The sequence below is a fragment of the Chiroxiphia lanceolata genome, chromosome Z (assembly GCF_009829145.1).
Source record: "Chiroxiphia lanceolata isolate bChiLan1 chromosome Z, bChiLan1.pri, whole genome shotgun sequence".
Classification (NCBI taxonomy): Eukaryota; Metazoa; Chordata; class Aves; order Passeriformes; family Pipridae; genus Chiroxiphia; species Chiroxiphia lanceolata.
The window spans coordinates 31,175,514-31,196,782 of NC_045671.1; the positions used below are offsets into that span (position 1 = coordinate 31,175,514).

Below are 21,269 nucleotides of genomic sequence, written 5' to 3' on the forward strand. Positions count from 1 at the left end.
AACCACACAGCTCATCAAACACGAGAATATAATTTCTGGCAAATATATTTAACTTTAAGAATGCTATTACAACTCCAATTGAAAAATAGCATGTGTCAGATTTAACTATTCAGGGCTGAAAATTCTTTTTCATCCTCTCAGAAGTAAAACGTGGAATCACAGTCATTTATAAACTACTACAAAGGGATGTTGTAGTCATACATTACACTCCATTGTACATTGCACACCAGGAAATTAGTCATAGCCCAACATTTTTGAAACTTTTTCTATGTTCAGGGGTTCAGTTTCATCAAACTCTAAGATAAATATACCATCACCACATGAAACATGAAACAGTAGGTAACAATCTGCCTAGTCTACGATGTCTTAGGTGATAGTGTACTCATGTTCATCTTCCATTGATTGAGAAAACGTGGGACAGAAATCATAGAATAATAATGACATGACAAAATTAAACTGAAAGTGGAAAGCTGACTGATGAACAAGAAGCCCATTTCCAGCTTCATCATCTTCTCTCAGCATTCTACTGTATGAACAAAGTTCACAGCTCTTGTTGTATCTGAAGCAGATATCCCTTTGATCCCCTATACTCCATTACAAGGATAGAAAAGAATGCAAAGCAGTTTATTCACTTCGCACCTGCCAGAATTCATATCCTGGTACATTAACAGAAAGTGCAACAGAACATTACTTTATATGAATGCTTCAGTTCTGCAGCTAGAATAATCTCAAGTGCAAGATTGGAATGCATTTGCCATCTAGATTTGGATCCCCATGGCATCCAAAGTGTCCTCAAAGAAATATCTCCCTTTTGGTTAAGAACATTACCAGCTGCATTCAAATCCTAGTAACTTTCAAGGAACTGTTTTTTAACACTATTTCCCACCAGTAAAGTTAACACTCAGATGATCAACAAAACCAACTATGCAACTTGTAACTTTATAATTTAACATTTCAGATCTTATACAGTAATTATTTCATGACTGACTCAGCAGTAGCTATCATCTGTTAAATCTTTCCTCAAACCATGAGGTACTACACAAAACACTCAAAACACTGTCACACTTATTTTAAAACTTCTGCACTGATCATAGTAATGTAAACTAAGCATAAATTTCTTTTTCAAAAAACGTTTGGCAAAACTGATTACATTATAATTCAAAAGCCAAAAATTGCTTCAAGCACCCTATTATGTAATACCAACTGACAGCCAAATTGGATGGAGTATTGTAAACTCTGATTTTTAATAGAAAGGAGACACTCAAATCTGGGAATTTCCAAAATAGATTACAGGCAATGTCTGAAAAAGTACTCTGACCCTCAAGAGCAAAAATGAATACTTTCTCAGAAGAGGGGAAAGATAGCCAGCTACATTAAGTTCAGAGAAAGCACTGAAAGAAACTGAAAAGAAACCCACACAGGAGAAACAATACTTAAAGTCTAGAATATTCTCTGCAGATGGCTGATAAACCTAAATTAAGGAATCCATCAGATTCAGCTTTTGCAGAACAAACTTATCTTAGGAATTAAAAATTTTCCTCAGTTCTACTTCCGAGCACTCTTGCCTAATCACAAATATTCATGAGCCCCACCTGAGTACTGCATGCAGAATTAAGTACTTATCAGGTACTATCAATACTTATATTTCTCATACTGTAATGACAAAATTGGCTAAAAGCACAAAGCACCTGTCCAAAGCACAGGTTCATGTTCTGCACTTATCACTGTTGAAATCTAAGAAAAAGTAAGAACTAAAAATAAACATTCAAAAAGTAGACTGAAAGATTATTTTCACTTGATGCATGTCTCATGTAAGAAGGGAATCTGATGGCTAAACATGACCAAACAGCTCAGAAGTAATATCTGATTTCTGAAAGAATCCACAATATGTAAAGACCCATAGACTCTTCTGAAAAAACTGTTATCAGACACTGAAATACTGAAAATAAAACGACAGACATTAATACCATTAACATGGCACTCTTCATAATTTGCACAATATTGTCTCATTGCCTCTTAGTAGCTCTGTAGCAGCAAGTCTGAACAAACTTTGCCTTCATCTTAGATTTAAGGTTTCTTCTAACAAGGAAAAGCAACTGATTTTATAGCACCCAGCACAATGGAACACAACCAGCAATTTACCAAATCAGTCATGTGAAATAATTAGTTTGAGAGACAAGATTTCCATAACTTTTAGCTAAAGGAAAAAAAACAACCACCTTTGTGACTGTGCAATATGACTTTTAAAATTACGTCCAAAAATTGCATCTATAAGAAGAGTATTTGCAAAGTCCAAGCAGTTACCATTTTTCAGATGTTTACTGGAGCATGACCAAGAGTGAGGCTCTGCAGAGGCAGTTCTCTAAGAAAATATTTTTCATTCTTATTAATGTTATAGCAAAAGTCTTCGGAAACTTATAAAAACAGTTCTTTTTAATAGCATTAATCCCCGTCATTTTGATTTAAAGCTGCCAAATGTGCACAGCACTTTCTGTAAGGACCTGCAGAACAGAGCTACATGCATGGATAGAATCAGGACACACAAATACTTTCTCTACACATGTAACAGCTTTGTCTTACACTTGCTTTTGCCTTTAACACGGAAGAGTGGTTGGAGGTATTATTTTTTTGTCAGGCTCTTTTTTTTTTTAACTTTACATTCCAAATCCAGAAAGAAATTAACAGAGTAACCCAATATTATTTACAAAATGGAGCCTTCACAATATAGAATACATCTCAGGCTCTTTCATTGTTAAAATGAAATGAAATTTATGGCTCCACATCCGGATTTCTGCTAATATATAAAGTTTCCATAGCAGAACTCCTCAGGATTCTTTCAAATTCAAGTTTGTGAATGCTAATACTCCTTGCAATAAACTTTGTGGTGAAAAAAAGTATTATAAGAATATATATACATATACCTGGATGCAAGTTATATAATATTCCACATAGTGTTTACCAGCATGCCTCAATGTCAGTGTCAAAGAACTTCTTCCTGAATTTGAATCTTTTCATCAGACAGAGATATAGTTCTAGTTTTATGTTTACGAAAAGATAAAGAAGTGGTATTTAAAAAATAGATTTTTTTTTAAACCCAAAATTAGTACGAGACTTGCAACATACCAGTCAATTCTATTTTTAATATTATTTCCCATCTATGTTTTATGTACTGTATTTATACATCCAGATACTCAAACCACAAGAATTTCACAAAGAACACATATAAAAATACTTGTGAATTCTTGTGACATACTAAACGAACAGTAGCAGGGATAACAAACATTTTAAGCTCATGCTTTACCATAAGTTTTTGCCAAAAGGAGGTTCCTGATTTATCTGCAAGCTATACTTAGGATGGCACACTAATGTACAGTGTGCTTGTGGTTTTTATACTATATTTATGTCATACCATTGTTACCAAGTACAACTAAATTGGAATGAAGTTTTCTGCTCAATTTGAAAACGCTTCATTAAAATCATCTCCTACTGTGGAAGTAAAGACTGTCACCTCTTCCTTGCTGCCCAGTTATGGTAGAGGGAAAGAAAATACCATTTATATCCTGCTAACTAATCACGTAAAGGAAAATCATGGCAGAAAAGTCTGAATGTGACTTCACATATAGAGACTTTTATTTTACTTATTTATTTATTCATTCATTTATTTATTTATCTCAAAGTGGCATGTTTACTTAATTATGTTTTCAAAGTAAATGTGCCATTTGTTGGTTTATTACAAAAAGTCAGGTCTGCCAAAGAGATTATAATTGCGTAATACACCAAAACACACTTTTTCCTGATCTTGCACACTTCAGAACCACAGTAGAATTCCTTTCTATTTTGCTCCTCTTCAGGCTAACTTTTTCTCATCTTTCATTATCTAGACTCTTGGCATATCTATAGTCAGTTATACATGTTCTGTCTGTCCAAACTGACCAAAATTCAGCTATAGCTTTTAAAAGCTTTTTTAATAATGATTAAAAATAGACACTCAAAGTACTACTTACTCTGTACATAAAAAATTTCAATCCCTTTTTTAAGCATACCAAAGTATTTTATAAAGTGCTAGATTACTTAGACATCAGAAAGTACCTTGCTAAAAAAACGTGGTTTATTTTATGAATGTATTTATCTGAAACTTCACTGAGCAATACTGTTGAAAGAATTCTGCATTCCAGTTCTCTAGAATAAGTAAATGAACTCTTTTCCCTTACTTTTTAAATTACAAGTGAACAGTATGGAGAATATGGAAATTACTCTCTTTCTGCACTTTCTTTTTAGTGTGCATATATAGAAATACAGAAGTAAATGTAAATAAATACGTAGCTTTTTTTCTTTAAAAAAAGACAGTATTTCATATTATGTAGCTATTCAATGATCGATGCAATGCAAAGGACCAGTGCATCCTGAAATAGAGGGCTTTGTGACAATTAGATAAAACATCCTCCCCCTCAGAAATCCTGACAGCAACTAGAGAGGCTCTCCACAAAGGGGTCAATTGCTTTAACTTTCTTCTCTTCTTAATTAATTTTATATAAGCAGACTACTATAGAAAGTGTATTCTATTAATTTCAGTTACAACTGTGAAAGTAAACTTATCTCTTTGTGAGGGCAATTTTCTGATGTGCTGTTAACAAATTCATCTGCAAATTCACCTGTAGCTTTCTAAAATGGGAAAATATGCAAGTCATCAAAAAAAGCATGAAAAGACATAGACAAGTTCTTAGGTTCACATTCCATTTACTATAAAAAATACAATGGTACGTACAAGAGCCTTATAAGCAAGCTATCTTACAAGGCTTTTGTGCATTCTACCAGGAGCTTAAAAGACAGTCTTCATGCTTACCATTCACAAGGCTGGAGTGACCGAAAAGCTTGGAGAGAGGCATCCATTCCAGCAAAATCCCAAAATTTTACGTCATAGTCATATCCACCAGTTATCAAACGAGCACCTGAAGGATCCAACCCCAAAGCAGAAACCTGTACAGAAAAAAAAAAATAATCACTCTTTATATTTTCTATGATTATTTTTTTTTACAATTCTTCAGGTGTCATCAAAAAAAAACCCCAAAAACCCTCAGGTACAAAGATTACAGTAATTTGCACACAAGGATGCTTACCTATATGTATGTATCTTCTTTACACATACATATGAAAAGTACCGACAGTCATTATGATTTAATGCAGACACGCTCAAGTACCACCAGAAAAATCTTGTCTCAAAGATATATCAGTCTACTACTGTACTGGGTTTTTTTCCAAGTTTTAGTATATACACTGTGTTATGGAGACTTTTAAAACTTAACGTAAACTGTTGAATAGTTCCCACAGAAGACATTTTAAAACATGGAATTTACCCTGAGATACTCCCTTTTTCGTGCCCAGTTGAAAAAGTAACCTAGAGAAAACAATTGTCCCAATAAAAACAGCATGTAAGAATGGAATGACGGACAATTTGCTTTGCTAAACTTTAGATTTCCTTAAATGAAATAGTATGGGCTTGTTTTGAGTCTTCTTTTTCCAGTTTCATGAAGAAAAGGTTCACTTAGTTATTCCTTATTTTATAAAAGACTCACTGCTAGTCATCTTCCCCTGACAAGGTCCATGCTGGTCCCTTTTTAAACATCAGCTCCTAAGGGCACAGGAGCAGCAATTCCCAAATGCTGGAAGTCAAGCAGACAAGGCAGAAGGCCAGGTTGGCTGAACAGGAATCTTCTCTTGGATACAAGTCAAAAGAGGTAGGTGTATGCCCAGTGGAAGCAAGGTCAAGTGACATGGGAAGAATACAGAGATGCTGCTTGTTACTGTAGAGAGAAAAGTCGTGCAGCAGAAGCTCAATTGGAATTGAAGATGCCAGAAATGTGGGGGACAATAAAAAGAATTTTTTCAAATACATTAATGGCAAAAGGCAGTGGAGTGCCCCAAGCTGGAGGACCATGACTGCGAGAATGATCAACTCCCAGCTGACCTTGAAATTGTGCAGGATCTGCTGCTTCAGCTGCAATCCTAAAAATCTATGGGGTCTGATGGGATTCTCCCCAGAATCTTTACAGAGCTGTCTGATGTCATCACAAAACCCCTCACAATGATTTTTGAACAGTCTTGGGAATTCGGAGAGGTTCCAGCTAACTGGAAGCTGGTGAACATTGTCCTGATTTTCAAGAAGGGCAAGAAGGATCCCAGAAATACAGGGTAAAATCATGGAAAATATTATTCTGGGAGGTATTGAAAAACACCTGATGGATCATACAGTCATCGGTCACAGCCAGCACTGCCTCATGAGAAGAAAGTCCTGCTTTTCAAATCTGACTTCCCTTTAAGACAAGGTAACCCACTCAGCTGATCAAGGGAAGGCAGTTGATGTAATGTTTTTGGATTTCAGTAAAGCTTTTGATACTGTTTCTCACGGGATCCTTCTGGACAAACTGTCCAGCCCACAACTGGATAAACACATCACGTGGTGAGTGAGCAATTGTCTCACAGGTCAAGCACAGAGGGTAATAGTGAATGGAGTAACACCAGACTGGTGACCTGTCACTAGCAGGGTTTCGCAGGGCTCCATCCTTGGCCCAGTTCTCCTCAGTATCTTCATTAATGACTTTTATTCAGGACTCGAATACTAAGTACGTTTGTAGATGATACAAAATTGGAAGGAGCTGCTAACTCTCTCCAGGGCAAAAAGGAATTACAGAGACACTTCAACAAATGGCAATGGGCAGTCACCAACTGTATGACCTTTAACAAAGGCAAGTGCTGGATTCTGCTGGGACAGGGCAAACCTGGTTGTGTGTATAGACCAGGGAATGAGAGGCTGGAAAGCAGCACTGTGGAAAGAGACCTGGGAGTGGGGTCATGGTCAATGGCAAGCTGAACATGAGGCAGCAGTGCCCTGGCAGCCAGAAGGACCAACCATGTCCTGGGAGGCATCAGGCCCACCATCACCAGCTGGTTGAGGGCAGGGATTGTCCCACTCATCTCTGCACTGGAGCAGCCTCACCTCGAGTTCTCTGTGCAGTTTGGGGCACCACAACATAACAAATACACTATGCTATTAGAGAGTGTCCAAGGAGGGCAACAAGGATGGTGGAGGGTCTGGAGAGGAAGCCATATGAGGAGGGACTGAGGTCACCTGTTCAGCCCAGGTAGAGGAGGCTGAGGGGAGACTCCTCAGCTTCCTCATGAGGGAAAGTGAAGGGGCAGACACCAATCTCTTCTCTGTGGTGACCAGTGACAGGACCTGAGGGAATGGCCTGAAGTTGTGTCAGGGGAGATTTACGTTGGATATTAGAAAAACATTCTTCACCCAGAGGGTGGTTGGGCACTGGAATAGGCTTCCCAGTGGTCACAGCACCAAGCCTGACAGAGTCCAAGAAATGTTTGGGCGATACTCTCAGGCACATGGTGTGATTCTTGGAGAGTCTTGGATAGTCCTGTGCAGGGCCAGGAGTTGGACTCGATGATCCTTGTGGGTCCCTTCCAACTCAGAATATTCTGTGATTCTGTAACACAGGTACCTCACAGTATTTCAAACATACAATGCTCTTGTACAGCCAACAGTTTGAAAATAGTACTTTCAAGGAAACCAAGAAGTGGTAGAAATGATGCTCCCATGCACGAGACATTTGACTCCTCCTTAACCTAAATGTCCTGCATTCTAATTTAGAGGCATTCACTGGCAGAAATCTTATCTTTTACATAAAGTCTAAAACCTCATTATTCTAAAGAATGCAAAAGATGATCAAATGCCTTAATGCAGTGTCCCCAAAAATACATACAAGAGTGAATAGGTTCAACATTTTTCTTTTTACTTCCGTAAATGAAATGTTCAAATGTGATGCTTTGTGCTATCCCTAAGAACACATTAAACTCCACATAGTGACTATGTCACCATCACATAATTGATTTTCAAATGAAACAGATGTAACCTCTTATGTGTTTCTGAAAAAAAATATTCGCCCCTTTTACAACTTCAATGGAAACTTTGAACCCTAGTAATCTCATTCATGATTTCTGACATGCAGGAAAACTGGGCATCTCCAGATTAATCACAACACTCAAGTGTTCCATTCTACAGTAACTACTACATGAGGGAGCAGCTGTGATATGAGATGTTACAGAAAGCAAAATGCTCAGAATACTTCTGATTATATATTCTTTCTCATACCCACCTATATATAATATGTGCCAGGAGAAAAAAAAAAAATATATCTCTGAAGTTTCACTGGGAATAGTAACTCCTATTATTCTGTACAAGCAAGACAACCGGGAAATTAATCAGGTTTCTGGAAAGGCTCTCCAGCTTGGGAAATCTTTTCTGAGACTTCTCAGCTGCACAGGAATAGAGTCATCATCAAATCCACATTCACTAGATTGAAGACGTACAGATGGTATACATAAGTTTAGCTGAAATACTGTATGAACATAATGAGATAACTGTATTTAAAAACATTAAGGTGAAACACCGAAATCAAGATACAAAGTTGCTCCCATCCTTATGAGTGTCTAGGCTCACAAGTAATTAGTTTCACTATTCTAAAACAAACAAAAAAACCCCAAAAGATAACCCTTCCACAGAAGAGTGCTTTTTTTCAAGGATATGTTTCATCTACTGCATCCAGTCTAATCCAACTGTTCTATATATACCCCCACATGACAATTCATCTCTGTTGTAGGTGATGACAGCTCCATTCTCCTGCAGTCAAAATACCTCAGAAATCTTCCAAAAAAGAAACTTCACTTTACAAAGCTTTTCAGTTAGAAATAACATGAGCTTATTCTTTAAGAAGCTATGAAAAGATTTACTGGTTTAATACAGCGAAATATAATTCAAAACATTTTACCAAAGGATGTTTGTGAGGAAATGTATTCAAGAAACATACTGTAGAAGCAGTTACTGTCACGTGTAAAATGGGAAACTGGTTTGCACTAGTACACTACTCTGCAGACCGTAGTATTCATAGAAATTAGTATGCAACGAAGTTGCATGTACTGTATGTAGAAAAATCCACTCTGTTTAGTGCAATACAACGCATCTTTTACAGGTCTCAAAAGTGAACACTTTTCTATTTTCATTTATAACACAGTTGTTACTTCTTTCCTCTTTTCCCTCCACTTCTGTATGCCTAGCTCTACGATAAAGCAAATGGGTAAGCCTTATCACCTCTCCACACTTCAAGACAGACCACAAAGTTTGATGCCAGATTACTGAATAGACTCTTCCAAAAAAATTGTGTTTCTGAAAGCATATTAAAAAAACCCATCTTTAAACTCCTAGAAAATTCCTTTTAAATGTCTGATTAATATTAAGAAATCAATTGTTAAAAACCCAAAATATAAACTAATGAATTGTTGTTTATTTTTTATTTATGTTACTTCAATAATTTTATTATTTTAAATATTTATTAATATTTTTGAATGGAAAACTAGTGAGTCTGTGATCCTATTAATTATATAAGATCAAATAAAGGAAACATACACATATACATTTCTTAAGACTGTTTAAAACATCACAAAAAAGCATTTACCTCAAATAATTGCTTGTTTGTTTTTCTTTCCTTTCTGTTTCTTCTCCTCCCCCCAAAAAAATTCTCATGAACAACATGAGTAAGATTTCTACTAACTAACTGACAATGCTTTCACATGAATGTAATAACAATAAAAGAGATTCTAGTATTATTTTCTCATTAAAGCCTTCATCATGGACCAAACTGAAGAGAGCAGCAGCAGCAGCATCTTTTTTAATGACGAATGAACAATACAGTGAAAGGACTGGGGAACAGATTGGGAGCTATTCATGGCCAATGAAAAAATTCCATTCTATAAAAACAGATATTCTATCAATCAGCACATAAAAGCAGTTGAATCTGTGTTAGAAGATGAGATTACTCAGAGATAAAACATATAGAGCAAAGAAATTATAGTACCTAGTTGGAACCTGTAGTGGTTCTTTAAAAGACAACGAAGGAGAAATATTAGCCATAATACTGGAGAAATATTGCAGATAATATTGGAGAAAAGATGCAGTCAAAGACAAGGAAGAACAAGGTTTCAAGAAACTGAGAATGGTGCATAAAAGGCACTGAAAGATTCAAGAAGAATGAAGTACTCAGCTGCAAAGTCTTAGAAACTTTTACAATAACATTCTCTTTTAAATCCATGACCAATGGAAGGTCCAGATTAGACCCAGGTCAACATTAGGAAGGTCTAACCTACAAGAGAAACTCTACCAATTACAGAAAGCATAATCATGAATATGAGACTACAGTTGAGTCAAATGGAGCTATATTTGGGTTATTATAAGAAACTGAAGAGGCGGTCCTAAAACACACTCTTCAACTGCACTAAGAAAAGACATAGATTAAAATAATGAATTAAGGAAAAAATTTGGTTTTTGAACTTCATCTGATAATCAGTATTTGTTAACTTTAATTTCATAGACTGATAGTTCTAGAAAAGCATGGAGTGTTGAAAATGTGTTATCACTTACTGTCTTTGTTCCATGTTGGAGTGTAATTTCATGAGAATCTGGAATTTTCTTGACAGGGTTCTGGAACAGAAGAAAATTCACCTCTGTGAAAACAGTGCTATCACCAAAAAAAGCCACTAATGCGATAAACATACAAAAGTAAGAAAGCCTTCCCTCACACCAGCCATAACACGAGGAGGAAAAAGTCATAAACAAGACACTGATTTCATATTTTTATTTTCATGGATATATCCCTAAAAATACAAGGAATAATATTTTGAAAAATTACATAAGACAAAAGCACGATTATTTTTTTTCCTCTTTAGAAAACATTAATTCACAGAAAGAAATGCACTGAAAGTAGTCAACTACTTTTGAGCAAGTTTCTACAAAGGTCATGTGAAACATTCCTCTCAAAATGCTTATTTATCTGGTACCACTCAAGTTTTCTAAAACAGACACAATCTATCCTCTTGATATCTTTGTTATAATTTTCTGCTGTTAAGGTCTGATTTTCAAATAACTTTTAAGCACACTTTATATTATAGATTATATCTCTTCCCTTACCTATCTCTGCAAATCTCCTTGCTATTTTAATGCTTCACAGGAAGATTCTCTATGGCATCAGGCTGATTTCCTTTATGCTTGTTTTATCTTCCTTATCAGTTCTATCAGCTTTATTTCTCTGATAAAACTGAAACTTTCATTCTCTTTGGTTTAGCCACACCTACCCTTCTTCTAAACTTTACTTCTTCCCACTAACAACAGCTCTGATTCCCAAAACCACTGTATTGTTTCCTTCTCTTTTCACACATAGATATAGAGATATGAGTCAGCGTAAGACTCACACCCTCTGTTTTCACATTTGCACAACCCCAATAGTTACAGGTGTTTGAAGGGTACCTAGAGTATTGGCATGGAAATCATATATGCACCTAAAAGGTATGTACTGTATCTGTCTGGGGTAGAGTTAACTTTCTGCACAGCAGCCCCTCACAGTGCTGTGCTGTGCTGTGTGTTGGGAGCCAGAAAGGTGCTGGTAACACACCAGTGTGTTGGGCACTGTTGGGCAGGCTTGCAGAGCATCAAGGCCGTGCCTGCAACATCCCCACTCAAGGGCCAGTACACTAGGGGTGGGTAAGATCTGGAGAGAGGACACAGCCAGGGCAGCTGAGCCAAGCTAACTAAAGAGACATTCCATACCAGGGTGTCTGCTCAGCAGTGAAAGCTCAGGGGTGTGGTCGGGTGTGTGCATGCATTCATTATCACATTTGTCTTCCAGAGTAACCACTTTGCACACTGAAACCCCGCTGGGAAGGGGCAAGACGTCGCCTGCTGACGGGAAGTAGAAAATAAAGTTTTTGTGTTTCTGTGTTTCCGCATGCAGCCTTTTCTTTTACTTCACTAAACTGCTCTTATCTTGATCCATGGGATTTTTTCCATCTTACTCTCTTTTCCCAGCCCACTCCTGCTGAGAAGGTAAGGGATAAAGCAGCATAGAGGGCACCTGGCATCCAGCCAAGGTCAGCCCACCTCAAGGTAACAGTAAAGGTTTACAAATAGCTACACATGACATCCTGAAAGGTATACCCATGTGGCATTAAGTGACACTTCCATAAGCCACTGTAACTCAAAATTCCCAAGTGAAGTTGTGAGAATGAAAACTGAGTTTATTGTTCAAGTGACCCTATAAAGCACATGGACAAAGGTTTTCAATGCTTCATCATTCCCTGAACTATTAACTGGTATTGCTAGTCTTGGGATGAAAAAAAATGTTCAAGAGCCACCGCCGCCTATACTTGCCATCTAAGCACATTCCACAAAAGCAGAAGTGTGAAAAGGAAACAAACAGCTTCCAAGATTCATTCTGCCCTCACCCACAACAAAAGAGGTACTATTTCTGTGAATCAAAGGCTTTCACAGAAACCATCTGTTGCTGGAAGGAGAAACGGCATTTTGATCATTCTTAATCAGCGTAAAGTTGTTTTTTCTGCATGGGAATATTATAAAGTTTTTCATTTCATATAGCTTACCACGAAGGTAGGTATTGTATGTCTGTATTGTGTCAGCACTGAATTTAATTTTCAGAGGATATCTTAGCCACTTCAAGAGTTCTTTCAAGAATTCAAAGAAAAAAAGATTAATTTATTAATAAACAAAATGAGCTAGAACAAACTTACTTTAATTGCTAGCTCCTTCAGGTGACAATAATTAAACCCCCTTTTGCATGAGAAGAGTGAACCACTCACATAAAAACATTTTTGCTTTACAGCACACTTATGTTGTACACTATTCTGGCTACTTATCTTTATAGGAGAAGAACAGATAGGAATACATTCTGCCACCTGATAAATCAAACAGCCTGAGCCTGAAAGTCAGACATTTGGCGACTGCTAGTGGTGCTAAGCTCTGCAGTGTCCAAGGGATGCTGACAGTTAAAGTAACTGTTTAGACTATTCAAAACAAAAAATTAAGATAACATCCAGGAACATATCTTGGCATAACATCTTCAAATTAGCCAAACATTTACAAAAAAACCACGGTGGTTTATTCTATTTTAGTTAACTACGAACTTCCTTAAATAACTCAGAATGATATAAGGATCTCTAACCTGCTACAGCACGATGCACACAAGATAATCAGATGCAACTATCACTTCTCCACTTATTATATTCCCAAGGATAAAGAATGCCTAAAATCCTTTTTTTTTTTTCCACACACAAAAAAGAAAATATAGTTAATATATTCATGCTGATTTGAACATCCATGTAGTATGTATACTGGAATACTCCTGTAAGTCTGAAGAAAATTAATAGCTAGAGTTTGTCCAAAGTGTACCTGCCCTTCCAGGACTTGTTGCTTGGACTTCAGATGTTAAGTTTACACAAATTGATTCTATTATTTCACTACCCTTGTTCTGCAAAATTTGTACTGTAATTAAAACCAGAGGAAACAAAATCTTTACAGGATTTTTGTGAGAACTTTTTTGTTTTTGTTGTTTTCATTTTAAACGATATCAGGAAAAGACAAAGTTTTAATATTTTAAATTTTTCTTTCAGCAGAAACAAAGGAAACTGTCATGGTGTTGGCAAATCTCCTAATACTTTTACAAAAATTCTCAATTCCCTGGTTTACATAAGATTAATACATATTAAATCTGTGAAATAGTGTATTATAGGAGCTCACAGTTTTTCTCAAAAATGAAAAGTCTCACCTTTAGAACAATTTCCGCAAAGGGACACTGCAACTCAGCATCACATCTGCAGCATGCAGACGCATTTTATTCAGGGAATCCCAGACATAGCTGACTGTTAAAACTCCTATGCCTGACAACACTATTTACTGCACCACTGACAGTAAATATTGTGGATTTTTTTTTTCACTTGTTCTTTTGGGAGCTTCCTTATCCTCAGGCAATAGTCAGAAAATATGCCATTAGACACCAGGGGCTGAAACTAGGTCAGTCTCTCCAATATCTCTTGAGAAAACTCAAAGACAAAACCAAAAAAATCAAATAAACCAAAATTATTCACTTTTCATGGCCCCACCAGAGAAAGGCAGAATGATGCATTTAAGCCTAAAAAAGGCTCTACTGCTCTGTTTGCAGAGGTCTGTATATCACCACATGGAAATTATACTGTATAGAGAAACTTGCAAGCTACAGGTAATCTTCCACACAGTGGGCCCTTAAATAGGAAGTCTTCTGGGTATCCACAAGACTACAATTTACAGAGAAAACACTTTTTTTTCTTTGTGTTTGCAATTGTCTTAAGATTCCATATAAAGGATCCTGCCTTCTCTGAGGATTTCAAGGCCCTGGAAGAAAATACGACTTTCCATATCTTTGTTCTCAGTTCTCTCTCAAAACACTGGCTTCCTGGAAACTTGAAAAGACTTCTCCTTTGTAACAGTAAAGCTACGGTACAACATGGAGAAAAAAATGCAAAACTACAACTGCTTAAAATAAAAGGTGAGCACTTCCACCTCTCCTGTGAAGAAAGGCTGAGAGCATTGGGGTTGTTCAGCAGAGAGAAGAGAAGGCTACATGGAAGCATTATAGCACCTTCCAGTACAAAAAAGTTGGAGGGACTTTTCACAAGGACATGTGAAGGACAAGGAATGGGTTTAAACTGAAAGGGGGTAGGTTTAGGTTAGATATTAGGAAGAAATTCTTTACTATGAGATTGAGGAGGCACTAGAACAGGTTGCTCAGCGAAGTTGTGGATGTCCCATCCTTGGAAGTGTTCAAGGCCAGGCTGGATGGAGCTTTGAGCAACCTGGTCTAGTGGAATGTGTCCCTGCCCAATGGCAGCAGGGTTGAACTAGATGACCACTAAGGTCCCTTCCAACCCAAACCAGTCAATGATTCTATGATTCTACTATACTAAAAAAACCCTTCTGCTGCAAGTTGTAAACACTCACAGCCTACTGTTTTGGGTGTCTTCCACGGGGAAGATGCTGTCTGTTCATGGGCAGGAGCAATGAGGAGGAGGCAAGAGCTACACTTTACAGAGACTTCTCCATTTCTGGTGAAACAACAAATTTCACAGAGGCAGTCTGACACTGATAATTGCTGCCTTACTTGAAGACAGATGGAAAGGCCTGTGGTCCTAAATCAGCAGCAGGAATGGTTGGCGGAAGTGGAAGGGATACAACAGATTCTAGCAACAAATGGTAATGGAATTACCTCCATCTATTTAAAAAACTGCAGCATTTCCAACTCTCAAAAAAAGGACTTCCTGCAGTTTTAATCACCCAAATCCCAGGCCTCCTGGCAATTATGAAAAAAGAACTTTCTATTTTCATGCCTTTTGTTTAAATACCTCATGTTCATGTTTTCTTTTAAAGCCCACTTTCTTCCCATCCAAAATGACTGTATTGCAGGGAAAAGCAATTGCCACCCTGCTGTCGGGCAAGCTAGGGAGAACAGGAAAGTTTGAGATTCATCAAAAGGCTTTCCTTTTTGACACCAGCACACAGACTAACAGTGCTGCAATCTACCTTGTGACCTGATACTACCAGATTTTTATCTTTTCCATTTTCTCCAGCAAAGAGTTCAAAATAATAACCACAATTAAAAAGGAGTAATCAAGTGTAACAGGATGCGTTAAAAAGAGAAAAGTAAGACCTCCTAATAAAAATGTTCATGCTGTAAATTATGTAAAGTACTGAAAGAAAACATTCTTAAGAGATTTTAAGGATAAAAACATGGGCAGAAAACTCATAACCAATCACAACAGAAAGGATGGGATTTCTAACACAGTACTTGCCAAAGCAGATAGGTACAACACTACAAGCTCTTCACAGAATCACAGAATTGTAAGGGTTGGAAGGGATCTCTGAGTAGTCTCTAGTCCAACCCCCTGCCAAGGCAGAGTCACCTAGAGCAGGTGACACAGGAATACATCCAGGTGAGTGTGGAATGTCTCCAGAGAGGGAGAACTCCAGGACCTTCCTGGGCAGCCTGTAAAGTTTAGACACAGTTACCACAGAAAACCCCTGAATTCTGGAGGTAAACCACTATTTATTTTGACCACCACAGAAATCCAGTCCAACTACTGCAATATCTAGTTACAATAATATATTAATACAAATACCAGAAGGCTTCAAACTCATGCTTGTAGTTGCTTGCTAATATCTATATCAAAATGTGTTTGGTTTATGGGTCCAAGTACTCTCTCTCAAACATCACCTAAAACACTTCAGTGGAAAGAAGTTTTACAAATCAATATAGTCTACAAAATTTCACAGTGGAACATTTGCACAACCTCTTTGTATTGGAACTAAGCTCAGACCCACAAATATGCAGTTTTTTCCTTTCTACCTAATGTCCAAATTTGATGTAAAAGTGAACAAAATTAAGAGAGTATTTTAGTGATGATGAACAGAGAGAACAGAATCCTGTTCCATTCTTCAACATTGAGTCTGAAACACTATTTGAAGAAAGATAAAAGGGTGTTGAGGGGAGTATTTCACAGTTCTGGAAGAAAACATGCCTCATTCCTCTTTTCAAACTAGATAAATGTTTTAAGCTGTTAGGTACCCAGCTGAATTTTCCATGACAGCAGAGAAAGATGAAGGCAGTAATAAGAGTTCTAATTTATTTTTTCTGTTCTTTTTTAAACTTGTTTTTCAAACAAATACACACTGATGGCATGTTTGGTTCCACAATCATGCACTGATTAAAAACATATTACCTGTAAAACGGGTAGGTTTTCCAAGTCAAAATATTTCATTATTTTCCTCCGCAAATTAAACTAAAAATAAATGTGTAAGATATACACTAAGGTTGCACAAGTGTACACCCAAAAGATGGAGTATGAAAAAACACAATGTGACAAATGTGTAAGATGCTGTTCTACAGGAATAGAAAAACATAAACATTTTTGAGTTTACAGGAGTGTATTATCAACAAACTTCCATGCAGAAGGAAGTGTACAGATTTGAAAGGACATTTCAAAAACTTTTAATTTCCTCTCTTTTAGGTGTTAGATTAGACAGATGTATTCTCATTCAAACTTGCATGCTATTAAACTCAGCTTGGCCCAGATTCATATAATCTGAGTTTCTGAATGTGACATATCTAAATATGGAAAACACTTACTTCAGACTTCCAATACAGCCTTCAAAAACAAGCAGATAACTCAAGAAGAATCAGAGTACCAAAAAAAGGAATCATTTGGAGACCTCTCCTCTTCCTGAATTATTCAGGAAGTGCAAGGCAACTAAATTCCTAACATTAGTGTCTTGATTATGTTGAATGAATCAGGGCCTACGCATCTGTATTATCTAAATTTCTGGTCTGAAAAAGATAAAGGAAAATATTCTGGAAAACATGCAAACACTGGTATGAATTATCTTGGCTGATATTTCCATGAAACACCCACAATATCAGTTGCTCATGGAAAAACATAGATAAATCATAACTACATGACAAATGCAAAAAAACTTCAAAATTAACAGAAATTCTGGAAGGGCCCTACAAAATGCTATTGCTTCCAGTTATACTCTAATTTGGGTAACAGTTAAACCAGCACAGAACTTATGTCTCTGGTTTTAGGTACAGTAAGATTAAGGAGATGCTATTCTTTCCTTTACTCAACTAAAAGGTGTTGTTCCAATGTGCATTCAAGAACTAAGGAGGTGCTGCTAGTAGATGAGTTTCCTTTTGAATGTCTACAGAAAGTAAATTTGATTATTCAATATGGAAATGTGACTGTGGCTAGCTTCTCTCAACATCATCTAATTAACAGACTCGTGAAATTTTTTCTTATGGTCTGAAACAGAGTGTTTTGTCAGGTTCAACCAGCAAGGGAAAAGACCTTAGATTAAATCTTTATTCCTGCACATGACTGCCTAAAAATAATAAATTTCTAATGTTATTTTAAGTCAGATACGACATATTTTATTAGATGATGGGTCAAATGGTAATTCAGAGACTGTGCACTGACACAACAGGTAAAGGTAATTAATTCTCCTCTTCCCCTTATGCCACTTGCTGGTATATCCCTTTCTGAAAAGAAGCCAAAGGCTTAACAGTTTAGAAAAGGTATTACAAGTAGAGTCTCAGCATGTTTGTAAATATCTTTTTTAGATATAAACATCATACTTCTAAAGTACAGCAAAAAGCCTGCCTGATCTGTCTTCTGGGAGACAGTTTTAGATAGATTTCAGGAGGCTACTATTTTTCATCTAGATTCTAAAATCTCATTCAGATGGTTTCTAAATTTCTAACATGTTCTTGATTTATGAAGCCATAGTTTATATTAATATTTATGATCTGGGAATTGTTCTCACAATATATACCAGAGAAATTCTCTTGAGCCTCTTCTAAAGCAAGTTATAGTCATTGATAAAACTGATTTAAATCTAAAATTGCCTGGAGTCCTTCAAGTTTCCTTTGCAGTTTCTGGGAGACTGATTTACTTAAGCTGAGCACTCTGGTGATACTTCAGATACGCTACATTCTGCTCACATAACCACCTACCTATTTCACCTTTACCTTCTCAGTTTCAAATGTGTATAAATATAAACACTTCATATTTGCTGAAATGGTATGCACAACTATATATACCACCAAAACGCACCCATGATCAGTCAAGGCACAGTTTTACTACAGTAAAAAAAAATACAAAAAATTACTACTAGCTCTTATGTTAAGAATGAAAAAAATCTTCAGCATTTCCAGTCAGACATATACTTATTTAAGGTTATTCTTCAGAGTTGAATAGAGTATTTTGTTTTAATATAATGGAATACGTCCATTCACTCTGAAACAGTTAAACAGCTCCCACAACCACAGATCAGCTGACAATGAGGAAAAATAAAACAAACTCTGAAAGCTCTACTCTGGGTGGTAGGCATCCAAACAATAGCTTAATTATGAAAACAGAAAGGACAAATAATTGAGAACTTTCAACTCTCTGGAGCTGAAGTGCCAAGTGTTTGGTTCAAATGCCAACAGGGCCTCACTTATGCATTCACATATTTTACATTCAGCTTGCTAAGAATTTTGTACCACAGATTCCACATGGGATTTCTACCACAGGGAATATGCCCTAAAAGACACCCATGAAAGAATCCAAAACTAAAACAAAGGATGCACAACCAGACTGAACTTAACATTCGTTAACGCGTAATACTTTTCAGCCTGCTAGCCAGTTCACTTAAGTATTTACATTAAACTTACTCTAAAACATGTTTTATCTAAACTACACAGATGCTTTATCATTATCACCATTGGAAAACTTTGGAGAAAAAAAAGCATGAAGTTCTTTCACCTGACTCACCAAGAGAAACCATGAACACTTAGATGTTTTTCACTGCCTGAAATGGCTTTACCGTTCACTAGATTTAACTTCTGTCTTAAAATAAAAGTATTTATGAAGTATCTTAGAATTTAGAAACTACATATGCACAAACTTAAACTTTTTTTTCAAAAAAATATTCCTCCCCTCTATATATTTAAAAAGTCAGTGATACTATTAAGCCTTTCTAATTCATGCAGCAAAAAACAATTTTAGTTACACACACTTCTATGGAAGTATATTTAAATTATATATGCAGTAGAATAAGCATTAAAGTTTCTTTTGCAAGCTTCATAAGCAATGGAACTAAGTCCATCAGCAGTACACTTGAGATTTTAATTCTGGACTCATCAAAACTTAAAAAGCCAATGTAATCAACAGATGTTCAATATTTGGCACTGTTGTCTAAAACAGACATGGAGATTACTACAACTGAAATAAAATGCACTTTTTCTCTTGTCATAAAAGAGCCTGATGCTCATTATAAGACTTCTGATGAACATGTTAGCATAAAATTTCATAAGCATGAACATGATACAAAGAACCACCTCCATAGCAGTGTAATAGCAATCTCATTAGTGAGCCACCTCTTTTAAATTATACATGCTTTAGTGACCAAAATTAAAACAATACACCATCGGTGTTGACCAATCCTTGACCTTTGACAATTTATTTCATACCTCAGTTTCTTCATCTGAAAAAATGTGAGTAAATAATATCTTAAGGAATCTGCTATAATGCTTTATTCAGCAATGTTAGTGAAATTCTTCAAATTCCTCAGGGATCCTGTTCTTAACAAACACACTACAGTCAGCAAATCTAAATAATCACAGCTCTAGGAAAAGAGATATCCAAAGACTGTACTTTTCAACAGTTCTTCAACTGTTACTGTAAAACGTGTTCACTCAACTGTTTATTGCAGGATCTTGAGAGGCACAAATTTATGTATGCATACCATCCCACTCAGTGACAATGACTGCAGCTGTTTACAAACTTATTGAATAATTAGAATAAGGAATTAAAAGTAAGTGTGTAAGCTCGAGCTACTCATGCAAAGAAGATCTGCAACTGCAGGGTGAAGGTAGGGGGGTGAGGGTTAAAAATCACAGCATGTCTAAGTTACTGCAGGAAGGAAGAACAATTTCCTATGTAGCTTCCACAGCTGGTTCCAATTCTATTACTGTTTCGATTACTAATTCTCCCATGCCACCCATAAATTACCTTCAAAACATTAACATTTAATCTCTCTTATAGAGCACAATTTTATGTAATGTGACATGAGACTAAATTGCTAAGTGACTTTAACTATGCGTCTGGAAAGAGGAAAATATACATTTATATTGTACGCACTTAAGGTCCATGCTTGGAAGAAACACACCTTTCTCCATGCTTCACTCAGGTATATTCCTTTACCTAAAGCTTATGTCAGAGGAAGATAGTGCATTATGGCCAGATGATGTATCTCAGATTGCTAAAATTGTTGTGATGCCTAGTAACACTGCAAATAATTTTCAAAATGTTCAAGGCAAATACTAAGCACTAGGTTAAAAACTGTAACCAGTGTGAATATCCTGGTTTTATTTGTAATCATAAATCAAATCATTTTAAATGTTCATAAAAATTATGAAACATGCTTGTCTTCTATGTATTTATATGGTATGCCTTACTACAGTACCTGGATATGTCAAGACCCCTCCAGTATACTGTGTCAAAAATACTGATTTCCATACATGTAATGTAGTCTGAAAATTCCAAATGATTACAATTAAACCTGACAGGACACACAACTAGACAGAGAGCCATTGATTCCTACAAAGCAATCAAACTATAATTATTCAGTATTGCTCGGTTCTGGGTTACACAGGAAAAGAACAAAGACCACAACACATCTTCCAGTGGGATGATGCCCAAGCCAAATCCAACAGTTATTACAGTCATTCCTCAAGGAACCTGAGAATAAGAGCATACAGAAGCAATGTTTTCACTTTTTAACCCAGACT

At 36.4% G+C, this 21,269-nt stretch overlaps 1 protein-coding gene across 1 annotated transcript in view; it reads right to left on the reverse strand.

Annotated features, from left to right (window-relative positions):
* The window catches only part of WDR70 (WD repeat domain 70), a 130,124-nt gene that overhangs the window by 87,618 nt on the left and 21,237 nt on the right, over positions 1-21,269 (reverse strand). Inside the window, exons 6-7 of the mRNA XM_032675240.1 lie at positions 10,484-10,543; positions 4,844-4,977 (exon numbers count right to left, since the gene is read on the reverse strand). Coding sequence (XP_032531131.1) covers positions 4,844-4,977; positions 10,484-10,543 — 194 coding nt within the window. The remainder of the gene's footprint in view (positions 1-4,843; positions 4,978-10,483; positions 10,544-21,269) is intronic.